The sequence below is a fragment of the Dunckerocampus dactyliophorus genome, chromosome 14 (assembly GCF_027744805.1).
Source record: "Dunckerocampus dactyliophorus isolate RoL2022-P2 chromosome 14, RoL_Ddac_1.1, whole genome shotgun sequence".
Classification (NCBI taxonomy): domain Eukaryota; kingdom Metazoa; phylum Chordata; class Actinopteri; order Syngnathiformes; family Syngnathidae; genus Dunckerocampus; species Dunckerocampus dactyliophorus.
Window position 1 is genome coordinate 1998499 of NC_072832.1, and position 13888 is coordinate 2012386.

The 13888-nt window shown below is 41.9% G+C and overlaps 1 protein-coding gene across 2 annotated transcripts in view; it reads left to right on the plus strand.

Annotated features, from left to right (window-relative positions):
• The window catches only part of LOC129193688 (ankyrin-3-like), a 137322-nt gene that overhangs the window by 13339 nt on the left and 110095 nt on the right, over positions 1 to 13888 (plus strand). Inside the window, exon 1 of one of the 2 annotated variants that reach the window (XM_054798184.1) lies at positions 6909 to 7955. The exons of the other annotated variant lie outside the window; for it this stretch is intronic. Coding sequence (XP_054654159.1) covers positions 7938 to 7955 — 18 coding nt within the window. The 5' untranslated portion in view covers positions 6909 to 7937. Of the gene's footprint in view, positions 1 to 6908; positions 7956 to 13888 lie in introns of those variants that run through there. 2 annotated transcript variants of the gene reach the window in all.

Consider the following 13888-nt stretch of genomic DNA (forward strand, 5'->3'; position numbering starts at 1 on the left):
CCGCGGATTACACGGCGGCGAGGCGGCGTGGGGTCAATGCTAATACTGTTTTCATCCGCCCCCAACTGTGGCTCTGCTGGCTAAACAGACAATTAGCTGCCACTTTCACTTAGGGGACGTCACGTTCTCAGAAAGGCTTTTTGGCTCGCAGAACGAGGCTCACGTTGCACCTTTTGTGAGGATGCTTGGAAACACATTTAGAATGTTGATTCATTCTGCACATTTTGGAGAGGAAAGAGAAATGCCCTTTTGTCGTCAGGCTAGATGGGACATTTATTTTGCAGAAGTTGAAAAATAGCAAGTCAGAAAGCAGACATAAGCGCTGCACCCATAATAATAACATAATAACATAACACAGCAATTCATATTCTGCAGTGCCTCGTGTGATATTTTAAAATGAATAAAAAAGCTGTTTTTGATTAGAAACCAGCCATTCTCCTCCGAGATATAGTTTGCTTTTTTCTCTAAATAGATGACATCATGAGGATTTGGTATGATTTTCTAAATGTTTTCTAAAAGTTTTTGTCAAAGCGTCAAGCATTGAGAATTCGCACTTTTGTTTGGCCGTCCTTGAACGTATCGTTGTACTGTCCTGTAAGACACATATTATCATGTGCAACATACAGTATGTTATCATGAGCGTTCATTCGTGGTGCGTACTTTTACATGCTACACTTTACAATGACTTTAAGTGTGTGAGACACATTGAAGAGGCAAGAGCTTGACTCTAGAATCATTTCAACAGGCAGTCTGACTGCAAATGTTGATCTGAAATCGGAGAAAAGGAAGGAGGGCCGACCACGATATTTTGTCATTCGCTGCTGGCATTTTTATGTAGCATGTCTGTCATATTAAAGGAAAACTGCACTTTTTTGGGGGAATTCTGCCCATCATCCACAATCCTTATGTGAACCATGAACACACATTTCATTCCCTTTCCTGTGCGTTCTAACGGGAGAAAACGAGTTAGTACGAGCCAGCTAACAATGTACCTATTTCGACTACGAAGCCCTCTAAAACAACGCTTTCTGGTTTTATATCCATGCTGTGATCAAGCATTAACAAGTACATTGATGATAACATGTCATACTTACAGTATCTTGCCGTATTTTGATGATTTCAAACATTACCGAAACTTCTTGATTTGACATAGCCCACAGGAGCTAGCACAACGTCCGTCAACAACAGCAGCACAGAAACAGCGACCACACTTCCGATGTCCGCTCTCATTGGGGTGGTTGTGTCTTCCAGCACAAGACTTGTGCTCCAACCCTCAGGGCAAAAAATGCTGACAGCAAAGGAGCATCTTGTTGAGTCTTCATAGCGAAATTGGGAGCCAGTAGTATCCACTCTTCCGTCCGGCCCGTTGCAGTGGCTTGAGGCGTTGTGAGTGACGCTGAGACTATCGGCTAGCGAGGCGTCGTGTTACTCCTTTAGATAAATATAGTTTTTGGTGTTAGCTGCTACAATAACAATATCGCTGTAGCTCGGTTAGTATACAGGTCACTTATGCAAATGGAACACTGTTGGCGTTTTTTGGTGGGGCTTTAGCGTCAAAATAGGAACCTCCCATGACGCGCATTGTTAGCTGGCTCATACTAACTCGTTTTCTCTCGTAAGAACGCACAGAAAAGGGAAAGAAATATGTGTTCATGTTCCACATCAGGATTGTGGATGACGGGCAAAATTCCAAGTGCAGTTTTCCTTTAAGTAGCGTGTTGCTGGACGACTTTTTGTACAGTTTCCTACCAAATTTCCATGCAAAATTGTGCGTTTTTTAAAGATTGTTTTTAGCATTTCTGCAAATTTGAAGTGTTATAAAAGTCAAATACCAAAGGTGAACATCAAAGGAGCAAAGCATCCCTTCTTCGCAACGTGTAAGTCGGGTCGTTGGAGTTTGAACACTTTATTGCTAACAGGGAACGCCTCACTTTAAATCTGCCCAAGAACGTCTTGACTTCCCGTTACGGTGCGCTCCAGTCATATCGATCTCTTTGTGTCTTGGCCAGCGATCGATACACAATTATGACGTTTGAAAGAAGCGAAGAAGATGTCTGAGCGTTAGTCCTGCAAGACGTGCTTCCATGGTTTCTCCTCTCAGTCCAGCGTGCTGTTAATTACTGGATGGAAGCTTCCAGAACCACATAGAGAGACAAGCGGGCCATGCATGCTCACCAGCATTATAAATCACAACAGTGGAGAGACACACTCGGTGGACCAGAACCACTCAATCGCTCTGTGTCTTTGCGAGCAGAATGTCTCCATTGTTTAATGACTGCCGAGGGAGGAAATGGTTTCCCTTTGTTCCCTCGCAACTCCATTACCGTCTCTACGGGTGTGCGCCTCGGTAGCGCACTGACAAGACTCCCTCATCGGAGTAAATCTGTCAACATTTTCTCTCTTTTATGCAACACCTTCCTGTGTGACTGTTTTTAATGATCCACATATAACAGGCATATACGACCAAATTAATACTCTGCTGTTTTTAGGGACCTGCTGCAAAACGCTAGTCAAAGATCAGAAAAGCTCTGCTGTTAACGATCTACTGCAAAAATGCTAGTCAAGGGCGCTCTGAGGGTTTGAAGGACTTATGGCAAAAAACGCTAGTCAAAGATTCTCCACGTTCCAGGAGCGCTGTGCCGCTTTTAAAGGAATCTGCTGCAGAAAAACTAGTCGAAGCTCCTCTATATGACAAGAGTGCTATGTTGTTTGTAAGGAATCTACTGCATCTTCTCTGTGGCAGAAGAGCCCGCTGGTCTTAACGATCCACTGCAAAAAATACTCGCCACAAAAAGCTGGTTTTCTCTTCTTTAGTTGGGAACTGATATTTTCCTGAAACTTACCTATGTTCTACTGCTGATTACTAAAGACCGGAAAAAGGTAGAAACAACCTTTTTTTTCTGATGAAAGGTGAGAGTCTAATCTTTCTTTTGGGAGGTTCCATGTTTATGTAGCCGTAGAACACAATGTCCTGTGTGCCAGTTAAGATGGTGGAAAACGACGGGTACTGAAGCGGTTCCCTTATGAAAAATGGCGGGAATTGAATGAGTTAAGGATCTACTGCAAAAATGCTGATCGTGTGTCTGAATGACAGGAACGCTCATTTGCCCTTCAGGATTCTGCCTAAATCACAAAGCCGAGATGCAGTTTTTAACTTCTTAGCATATCTACATGTCTTAAAGTGGCAACGTTGCATCCTTTCATTTTTCACGCTGGAAAACGTTTAGACACCCCTGGTTTAGATGGAACACGGTGCTGGATGCGGGTCATCGTCCGTACAAGTCCTGCGTGTGTTTGGCTAATTGCTGGCGGATGAGGCCATCCTAAAAAGTGTTCCTCAGCTGGGGGATTACGGCTTGGCATGTCCTCTCTCTACTGGCTGAACTCATGAACCATCTGGGACGCGTCGTAAGCAAGAAGACATTCCGGGTGAGGCAGGACATCTCAGCAGTGATTTATTCATGAAGTCAAGAAGTGAGGGAAGCCACTTCCTGGACACCTCAGCTCTGCATGCACTCTCCAGCCCACCCTCCTGCCCACATCCTGCCTCTCTACGCACCCTTCCCCAGTCATCCATCCATTATTTCATCCCTCCTCCCCAATGCATCTTTCCTTCCTACTCATCCTTCTTCCTAACCCCTTGAATGATGCCGTCCGCTCTTCATGCGCACAAACGCACACTCTCCTCATTAGCGGCCTCACACCCTCACAGCTGGGGGTTGTCACGCTGCACCACTGTTAGCACTACAGCATTAAAGCACACCCGCCTCACACATGCGGGCCATTCCATAGAGCAAACACGCGCATGGACACCTAGTATGACACACACACACACACACACACACACACACCCATCAGCCTGCGGCCATGCTACTTTTGCATGTCGGCTTGTTTATGTCACTTGAAACAGCAGCAGAGTCAAAACATTTGTACGGCTCGTCATTGCTAGTTGGTTGTGATGGTTAAATAAAAGGACGCTTGCTGACCTCTGAATACTCATCGTTCAGCAGAAGGCTTCTCACAGGAAGTAATGCAAAGACGATCAGTCTGTTCTAAGGTCAAACTGTCACCGTCATCCTGACATACCGCCTCTCTTGATTGGTTTAGAGCAGGGGTGTCCAATGCGCGGCCCGCGACACATTCTAAAAATATAATTTAACAAGAAAACCAAAAAGAAAACAGTGATAATGGATGAAACTCAACACCATCACAAAATATTAACAAAAAAGTCATCATTTATGAGAATAATGTTGTAATATAATGAGGAAAAATAATATCATTTTAGTAGCATGAGGTTGAAATAGTAAAGAAAAAACATGTTTTTTAAATGTTTTTTTTTAAGTCGTAATATTATAAGAAACAAACAAAACATGAATAAAGTTGTAATTTTTGGAAAATTAGGCTGGGGAAAAAAGTTATAATATTGTGGGAATAAAATTAGGATTCCGACAAGAAGATTTACAAAAAGGTTGAAATAACAGAAATGGAAAAAAAACAGTCATTTTATGAGAATAAATTCAAAATATTAAGAGAAAAAAATGTATTTTAACAAGAAAAAAAAGTCGCAATTTCACAAGAATAAACAAGTAACATGATGAGGAAAAATGTCATTTTAGTAGCTCACAGTGGAAATATGAAAGAAAATATGTTGAAAAGTTGTCATCTTATGAGAAACAAACAAAACAAAATACATTTATACATTTTGGAAAATTCACTTGGGGAAAAAGTTCTCATTTGTCAAAAGAGTTCTAATATTTCAAAACGAAAATTTACTAAGATTATTTGAGAAGAAAGTTGAAATATTTGGAACATCTAATAAACAACAGCAGCAAAAATGGAAAAATCAACAGTAATTTTACCAGAATGAAGTCAAAAAGACAAAGTCAATCTGATGAGTCGTTATGTTGTTGTGAGGACGTCATTTTAGCAGCATAAAGTTGAAATAAGAAAGAAAAAAGATGTTTTTAAAAGCTATTACGAGAGACAAACAACAAAAATGAATAAAGTTGTCATTTTTGGATCATTAGGTTGGGGAAAAGTTATAATATTTTGGGAATAAAATTAGAATTTTGAGGAAAAAAATGACAAGAAGAAAGTTGAAATAGTGGGAAAATAATTAAAAAAAAACAAAACCCCAGCAGAAATGGAAAAAAACAGTCGTCATTTTTATGAGAATAAAGTCAAACTATCAAGAGAAAAATGTTGCAATTTTATGAGAATAAACTTGTAATATTATGAGGGAAAATAATGTAGTCATTTTTAGGAGCACAGAGTTGAAACAGCCAAGAAAAATGCAAAATTGAAATATGACACGCAAACAAAACAAAATAAGTGTATCATTTGGGGAAACGTGCTAATATTATGGGAATATGGGAAGTCATAATATTCCAAAATATACTACCATGACAACAAGTCACTTGAAATGTTTGGAAAATAAAAAAAACAGCAACAAAAATGGAGAAAAGCATTGAAGTTGATGGTAATGATCGGCTTTTTCACCTGCCGGTGTATTACAAAGCTGAGATGAAAGAAATATAACTTGTTAGCATATCTACATGTGTTGCATCCTTTCATTTTTCACTATGCGGGCCTCGATTTCCAAACGTTTGGACACCCCTGGGGTTTCTGCAGCCTCACAGAGCAGACAGCCCCCCCGTTTTAAACACAGTACATCACATTCCTGTGATGCATGCCGTGTTTATTGGGACATTTCACGCACTCGCTCAGTCGTACGTGTTATGTGTGTTTTCTAACGCAGTTGAGGAGCAGCCGAGGTGAGAATGCTCAGAGTTACCACGGCATCCGCCAGTAAGCTTGGGGCAGAGCTTCAGCTGCCCCATCGGTCACCAGTACCGCCTGATATATTCACAGACGAGCTTTTTGAGCCGAGCAAGCACCGCATTGAGCACGTTTTATTTTATTATTTAGCACCGGCAGCGACATAACCAATCATCCATTCACTCTGTGTGCGTGTGTGTGAATAATATTTAAAAAAAGACGACGTAGCCGCCGTCTGACCTCCTTTTGGAGGCTCCGCCCGCTTGCACCAGCCTCGATCGCTGCCAGTCGGCTTGTTTTCTCGCTCCCTCCTCGGAGGGTTGGCATGGAGCTGTGAAAACCTGAAGGAGGGTGGAATTTTTGACAGAGAAGGAGCGGCAGACATGAGCGCAGACACACGCACACTTTGAAGGGGCAGTAATGTCTTTTACATCATAGCTAATGTGCACGCGCACTGTTTGCATTCAAAACAATATTAGACTCTGCAGACACACTAACAAGGCCTTCTGTGTGTGTGCGTGTGTGTGTGTGTGTGTGTGTGTGTGTGTGTGGAAGTACTTCCATTCTGTTCAAAGACTGCATTCACACTTGTCCATTTGGTCCGGTTAAAATGAATTCTCTCTGTTGATATTCGGGTCTTGTGGGGCCCTATGAAATCTCTTTTATTTCCCTTTTTTCCATTTTAATTGTTTAGAATTGCGTTTTTTACCCTTTTCCAGCGTAGAGTGAGTACTTTTGTGACATAAAATACAATGTCTGTTAATGAAATGCAAAAATCCTGACATTTTGCCCGGTATTTGTAGCGCATGTAGCTGGGCTAACTAGCTGGGCTAACCTGCAAGCGCTGCTACAAAAACCTCAACAAACTGCAGTGCCCGTGCTTGTGGTTAAGGAAGACGTAGTCGCCGACGCAATTCCAGTTGCATTATTAACTCATTCAACCGCAGCCATTTTTCAAAAGACAACCCTTTCAGGAGCGGCCATTTTAGACCATTTTGACTGATCTTTCAAGGCACACAGAATATTGTGTTCTATGGTTATAGAAACATGGAAGTTACCAAAAGAAACATTAGACTCCCGTCTTTCATCAGGAAAAAAAGTTTGTTTCTGCCTTTTTGTGTTCTTCAGTAATCAGCAGTAGAACGTAGGTAAGTTTCAGGAAAATATAAGTTCCCGACTAAAAAAGGAGAGAAACAGCTTTATTAATTTATATGCTTGAAATTATATTATATTTTGCTTTTGTGACAACTCAAATATCTAAACAACTATACCAACGTAACACAAAAAGGGTTTTCCATTTATTTACAAATATAACACCATGAACTATTTGCACGTTTCACATTTCGAACTGAACTATGTGTGTGCGCGTGTGCATGTGTTAAAATTTCCCCACAATGCGTAACCTCCTGCGTGTTCTTCCACTTCCTCCTTGCTGAATTCACATGCCGATTCTGCCACCTTGTGGCCGTGTGTATGGCTTGAAATTGCTCGGAAGGGGAAATCCATTAGTGGGGAGTTGCGTCACCTCGTTTAGCCTCTCGTGCAAAAACACGTAAAAGACGTATCAATACGTCAGAAATGCTGTTGATTCATTTCTAGTTTCATCCATGCTAGTTAGCAGGCTGCTTCCTGGTTTGTGGAGAATAACCGTTTACGTTGCGGCAAAGGGGGCTGGTTCATTTCAAGGGTGTGGGGACAAATGTGTGGACTCAAGTCATGCAAAGAGGTGGAAACATGTTTTTTCTCCCACGTCTTGTTTCTCTGTAAACTTCAAACTTGTCGAACTTAAGAGAAGTGTTGGTGACATCTTAGTGGGTTTTAAAGCCAAATACTTGCGCTCCATTCCCCCCTGTTGTTCCGGCACACAATGGTGTGGATCCCTCTTCCATTGTCTGTGAGGTTGTGTCCTCCTTTTCAGCTCTGTGAGGCTCATTTGTTGATCTCCTAACGAGATTAGCGCTCGTCTGATTAACCACCTGCAAACCGATGCTGTGGTTGCGGGCTGGAAAAGCGTGTTGGCGCTCTCTGGCCGTGCGGCCGATGTCGTCGTCGTCTTCGCTGTCGCCATTGTTCGCTGCTGGGCTTGTTTTGATGTCTTTGATGCAACTCTCCCTCTGCCTGGAGCCCCATTGGCCACAGATGGCGGTGAGGAAGTGAGGATGCAAAGGGTTGAAAAGGTGAGCTTGAAAGCGTGGACACATGGAACTTTGGTGTACTTTATAAAGACGTGTGACGTACAGGATGTGTTGCTTCCCTTTCGGGAAGTTAACACCACGTGCAACGATGTGTATTTTTGTCCTTGGATAGCGACCTGCGACATTTATTTACTGAGGTGATTTTTATTTGTACAGATTAATTTTTTCATAATACCAAAATACAGTGTAGTAATAATAATAATAATAATAATAATACATAAAAATAATCATAATAAATCAAATAAATAATACTAGTAAAATAATTATTATAATAAACAATAATAAAAAAAATAATTTCCCCAAAATTAAATAATAAATTGAATTTAATAATAATAATAATAATAATAATAATAATAATAATATTTTATTTTTTCCCTAATGAAATAATTACAGAAATTGAATATTTGTTATGTGCTAAAGTAATCTTTATTTGCACGTCTGGTGATTTTTCTCCAAATAAATAATTCAACATAAAATAGTATTTGAATGAAATATTTAAGCCGTAATGTTATCTTTATTTGTACATGTCAGTTTTTTTCAATGATATGAAAAATATATGTAAAATGTTTTTCCCCGCAAATTAAATTAATAAACCTCATAAATGTATAAACCTTACGTCTTTAACATTTTTTTTAAAACAAATTAAATAATTATAATAATTATTAAATACGTATTTATCATACATATTAAATTTAATTTAAATTGTGAAAAAATATGTTGAAAATTGCAAATTCTTGAAAATGAGGGTATAAAAACCCCAGCTGAGATATGCCATTAATTGGCAAACGGTGCGTAGTAACTGTATAACAGGAACAGTGCTGTAAAATGTATAAAAGTATCATGGACATACAGTATGTGCAAAATAATCATGTCCAGCCTAATCCGCCGTGGGAGTCATGTAATCATATACGCCCAGAAAGGTGGTCCAGTGTTGCCATGGGAACAACATTGATGCTATTTTTCTCCTCACTTGCTTTTTAATAACCCGATATGAATTATAAACGAGCCCTGTGGCCTCGGAGGCTTGCTTTTACCCCTTTGACCTGTCCCCTTTTCAACGTGGCCCCTGCCTGAGCGGCCATGACAGGTTGAGCTCTGGGGACCAGAGGGTGAGGATTCACTCTTGAGAGGGACGCGTGTTGTTTCGAGGCACACAGATCCATGCATGGTTGGGCAAATGTGCCCGCGGGTGCTGAAAGTTAGGTCCTGGGTACTGGGGCGAGGGCGGCGTTGCTGGTGGGGGGGACTAAATGTACATCTGTGGCCTTTGCTGCACTCCTCCAGACTCCATCCAATCACAGCGGCCATCAAGCGGAGTGGCATGTCAGGAAATGATGTGAGACCGGGGGCCCCATCTGTTAAGGCAGAGCAGTGGTGGGCTGCTGAGGGTGAAATGTGTGGGAGGGAGAAAACCAATAGCTTATCAAACTTGGCAAGATCTCCCAGCTTTGTGGCTCACAGGCTTCCTTCCTTTCTGTCTGTCTGTGTTGTGGTGCTCAGAGATGGAGCGCATGATAGCCTCTGTTTGTGTGTGGGTGTGTGTGTGTGTGTGTGTGTGTGGGTGTGTGTGTGTGTGGGTGTGTGTGTGTGTGTGTGTGTGTGTGTGTGTGTGTGTGGGTGTGTGATGTCACCTTATCGCACTGACTGACGGCCGTGCGGATTTCTGAGCTACCCTTGAATGTAAATGGCTTTCTGCTCAGGAGATAGTCTTCCAGCTGCAACGCAATACCTTTTTGTTTTTTATGTGACGGGTTGGCACCGACGGGATGACCTTCTCCATGTTATATAAAAATGAGGACACCCATTGGCGCCACCTATCGGTTGTGCTTGAAATGCTTGGGAAGACATGGCAGCATACGGTTAGTTGGTTCCATCCCCGACTGTGATAAGTGCATTTCCGAGAAGTAGGAATATTTTTGTAGTTATAGAATAGAAATAGAATAGAATAGAAAACCTGTTTACGATCTTCTAAATCAGGTTTTTAACGTTATTAGAGCCCTCTAGACATGAAATAACGCCCGTGTAGTCCCCTTTACACTTAATTACCCAATATAGTCGATATAATCGGAGAAAACAAGACACGTTCGACACGAATGAGATCACACACTCACACTTAGGCCTGTCACGATAATCGATAAATCGATTTAATCGAACGATAAAAAAAAGGCCATCATTAACGAATGAATGAGTGTTATGGGAAACATTGAATTCTGCCTAGCAACAAGAGGACTATTCTCTCAATATGCTGTACGTTGCTACATAGATATTGATGACTTTTTTCAAACACAAATGCCACTGCCAATACGCTTCATGATTTTGCAAGCTGCTGACAATACTTAATGTTTCTTTAGAAAATCATTTGTAGTACAAGTTGTCCGTGCGTGTTAGCCCTTGTAGTAATAAATGTGACATGCTCTCCGAGTACTGCTCACTATGCTGTGAAACCAAGCGTGGCACGCAAACCAAAAGGGCCTCAAGTGTGTTGGCAGCACCTTTACGGTCATAAATAGTGGCGTCTGTTAATGAATACTTTCCAGTGACAGCTATAAAGTATCCTTTGGCGTACTGTAAATGTATCCGTGCATCCAGAATAATATACAAACTATAAATTACGGGTGTCCCAAACTTTTTTCCACTGGGGTGCCGTGTATAGAAAAATGGAAGAGTGTCGGGGCCACAACGATTTTAAATATTAGTCAATGACAACACAACTGAACACAACATGCAGTTTTTAAATGAAACGTTTTGGGAGAAAAACAATCCAAACCTTCATGACCTCGTTAAAACATAACTTTATTGAGATCTATTTGTGTGGAAAAGGTTATAAAGCCGTTTCTAAAGCTTTAGGACTCCAGCCAACCACAGTGAGAGCCATAATCCGCAAACGGCGAAAACATGGAACAGTGGTGAACCTTCCCAAGAGTGGCCGGCCAACCAAAATGACCCCAAGAGCGCAACGATGACTCATCCGAGAGGTCTCACAAGACCCCACAACTGCAGGCCTCACTTTCCTCAGTTAAGGTCAGTGTTGATGACTCCACCATATGAAAGACACTGGACAAAAACGGCCTGCATGGCAGAGTTCCAAGACAAAAACCACCACTGAACAAAAACAACATTGAGGCGCGTCTGAATTTTGCCAGGAAACATCTTGATGATCCCCATGACCTTTGGGAAAACACTCTGACAAGACAAAAGTTGAACTTTTTGGAAGGTGTGTGTCCCATTACATCTGGCATTTCAGAAAAAACATTATACCAACAGTAAAATATGGTGGTGGTAGTGTGATGGCCTGGGGCTGTTTTGCTGCTTCAGGACCTGGAAGACTTGCTGGAAGCATGAATTCTGCTGAAGGAGAATGTCTGGCCATCTGTTGGTGATCTCAAGCTCAAACCAACATGGGTTCTGCAGCAGGACAATGATCCAAAACACACCAGCAATGGCTGAAGAGAAACAAAATGAGAACTTTGGAGTGGTCTAGTCAAAGTCCTGACCTGAATCCTATTGAGATGCTGTGGCATGACCTTAAAAAGGCTGGAAAAGCCTCCAGTGTGGCTGAATGACAACAATTGTGCAAAGATGAGTGGGACCAAATTCCTCCCCAGCGCTGTAAGAGACTCATTGCAAGTTATCTCAAACACTTGATTGCAGTTGTTGCCGCTAAGCGGGGCCCAACCACTTATAAGCGGGCACTTTAGCGGGCAATCACATTTTCACACAGGGCCATGTAGCTTTGGATTTTAATAATAAAAACTTTGATGTAAAACAACACTTTTTTGTGTTCTTTATGCTGTAGTTTAGATATTTGAGCTGTCTCAAAAGCTAAAAAATAGTGTCAAAGTGAAAGTTATGCTTGAAATGTATCCTTTCTGGTATTCTGCCTTTTTAGTCAGTAACTGATATTTCCCTGAAACTTACCTATGTTCTACTGCTGACTACTAAAGAACGGAAAAAGGTAGAAACAATTTTTTTTTCCTGATGAAAGACGGGAGTCTAATGTTTCTTTTGGTAGGTTCCATGTTTATATAACCATACAACACAATATTCTGTGTGCCTTGAAAGATCAGTCAAAGTCGTCTAACATGGCCGCTACTGAAGGGGGTGTCTTTAGAAAAATGAGTGGGATTGAAAGAGTTAATAAATACAGTAGAATAAAAACCTGACACAGTGTATCACGTATAAACGCCACAAAGGAACCCTCTTAAAGTTGTTTTTTCTTCTACTTACTATTTCATTGTACTATTAGTATTGTTATTATTATCCCGGCAAATAAATGGCCTTTTTGAGGGTTTTAGCATACTCAAAGACTCACTTGATTTTGGAGCATGTGTATGTGAAATATCAAAACATCCCCCGCGTGCTTTGGTATGTCAGTATGCGGCCCTTGGCACACTTTGGACACCCCTGCCATACATGCTGAGAGCTGACTGCTGCTCTGGAAGGTAGGAGTGTGTAACAGTGTGCAAGCGCGTGTGTGTGTGTGTGTGTGATGATACGCTGATGGCGGCGGCGGCGGTGGCCCAGCGAGAGGCTCCTCAAGCGTAGCCATTCTTAGCACGTCCCTGCCATCCATCATGACGGGCGGGAAACTCGACACCAGGAGAGGATGTTCCACGAGCCTCGCCACTAAGGGCGAGGCTGCACAAACACTTTGCTCATGCCGCCGTCACGCAACGCACGCTGAAACTCCGTCGACGCGGCGTACACTTGTGTGCAGGGCGGCATAAACATCATAGTAGGCCCCTCGCTGAATGATTAACACTGCAAGCACACCAACACACACACCCCTGGACTGCACTAATGAAGACCCCCCCACCTGCAGACATGGAGATGACTGGCACAGCGAAAGCATTAGGCCAGCACATTCAGGCATATGGCATGCGGACCCACTGACGGGCACACGCATATGGTGCTGGTGGCGTCCGCTGCTTCTCATGGGAGGAAAGTACCGCGCTTGCCGCCTTTCATCCGACTCCAAATCACAGAGCGCACAGCCGGATTTACAACAACAAAAAAAGCCTCCCCTTTTCATCATTTTGTCTCTTAAAACTGCAGTGTGCTTCTCTGTATGAGAAAATTCAAGTCAGTCCGACTCAAAAGACAAATTCTCGTGCTTTTGCTGTTGTGTGGGGCAGCAAAGCCCTGTGCCCCAAGTTGTCAGCTGGGATAGGCTCCAGCTCCTCGTGAGCCTGAACAAAATAAGAATGGATGGGGTTGAAGGTTGAAGATTTGTTTTAAAGTTCAATGTAGCGTTTCAGGAAAACGACTGTGGAATGGTGGAATGAGGTGAGAGAAACTGTTTAGAAAAGGGGAGATGCAACGGTTGGATAAATGTTGTTGGATAACGCGACTTCAGCGCGCGTTTTGCTTTGCTTGATTCTTTAAGCGAAGAAGTGTTGCACGGTTCTGATAAAACTGACGGCCATTACAGGAGCCGTTGTAATCTCCTTCAGGATTTCCGTTTATTACGAAAACGTCATCAAAGCTGAAGCAAAGAGATGTCGTTTTTGGCTTATGTTGAGATCCCAAGTACTGTTACAAGCAAGCTCCATCTGAACGTGATCCAAATAAAACTGTGCCCCGTGTTCCGCACACAAAAAAAATTGCAACCAACTATGCAGCCTTTTCTACAAAAATGGATGATTTTGTATCAAAAATACTGTAATGCACTGTAAATGTTACACAACAGAAATTCACCGCATATGTTAGCATGCATGAAGTACGACGGAATATTAGGGCCACATTGGAAAAAAACAAACTAAATCTGAGATTTCATTACGACTTTATTCTTGAAATCTTAGATTTTAAAAAATGTAAATCTGAGATTTACAGAAAAAAGTCATAAATTTACGTGAAAAAACTTGTAAATTTACGAGAATAAAGCGGTAGTATTACCTTCGCCCAAGGCCAAAGGT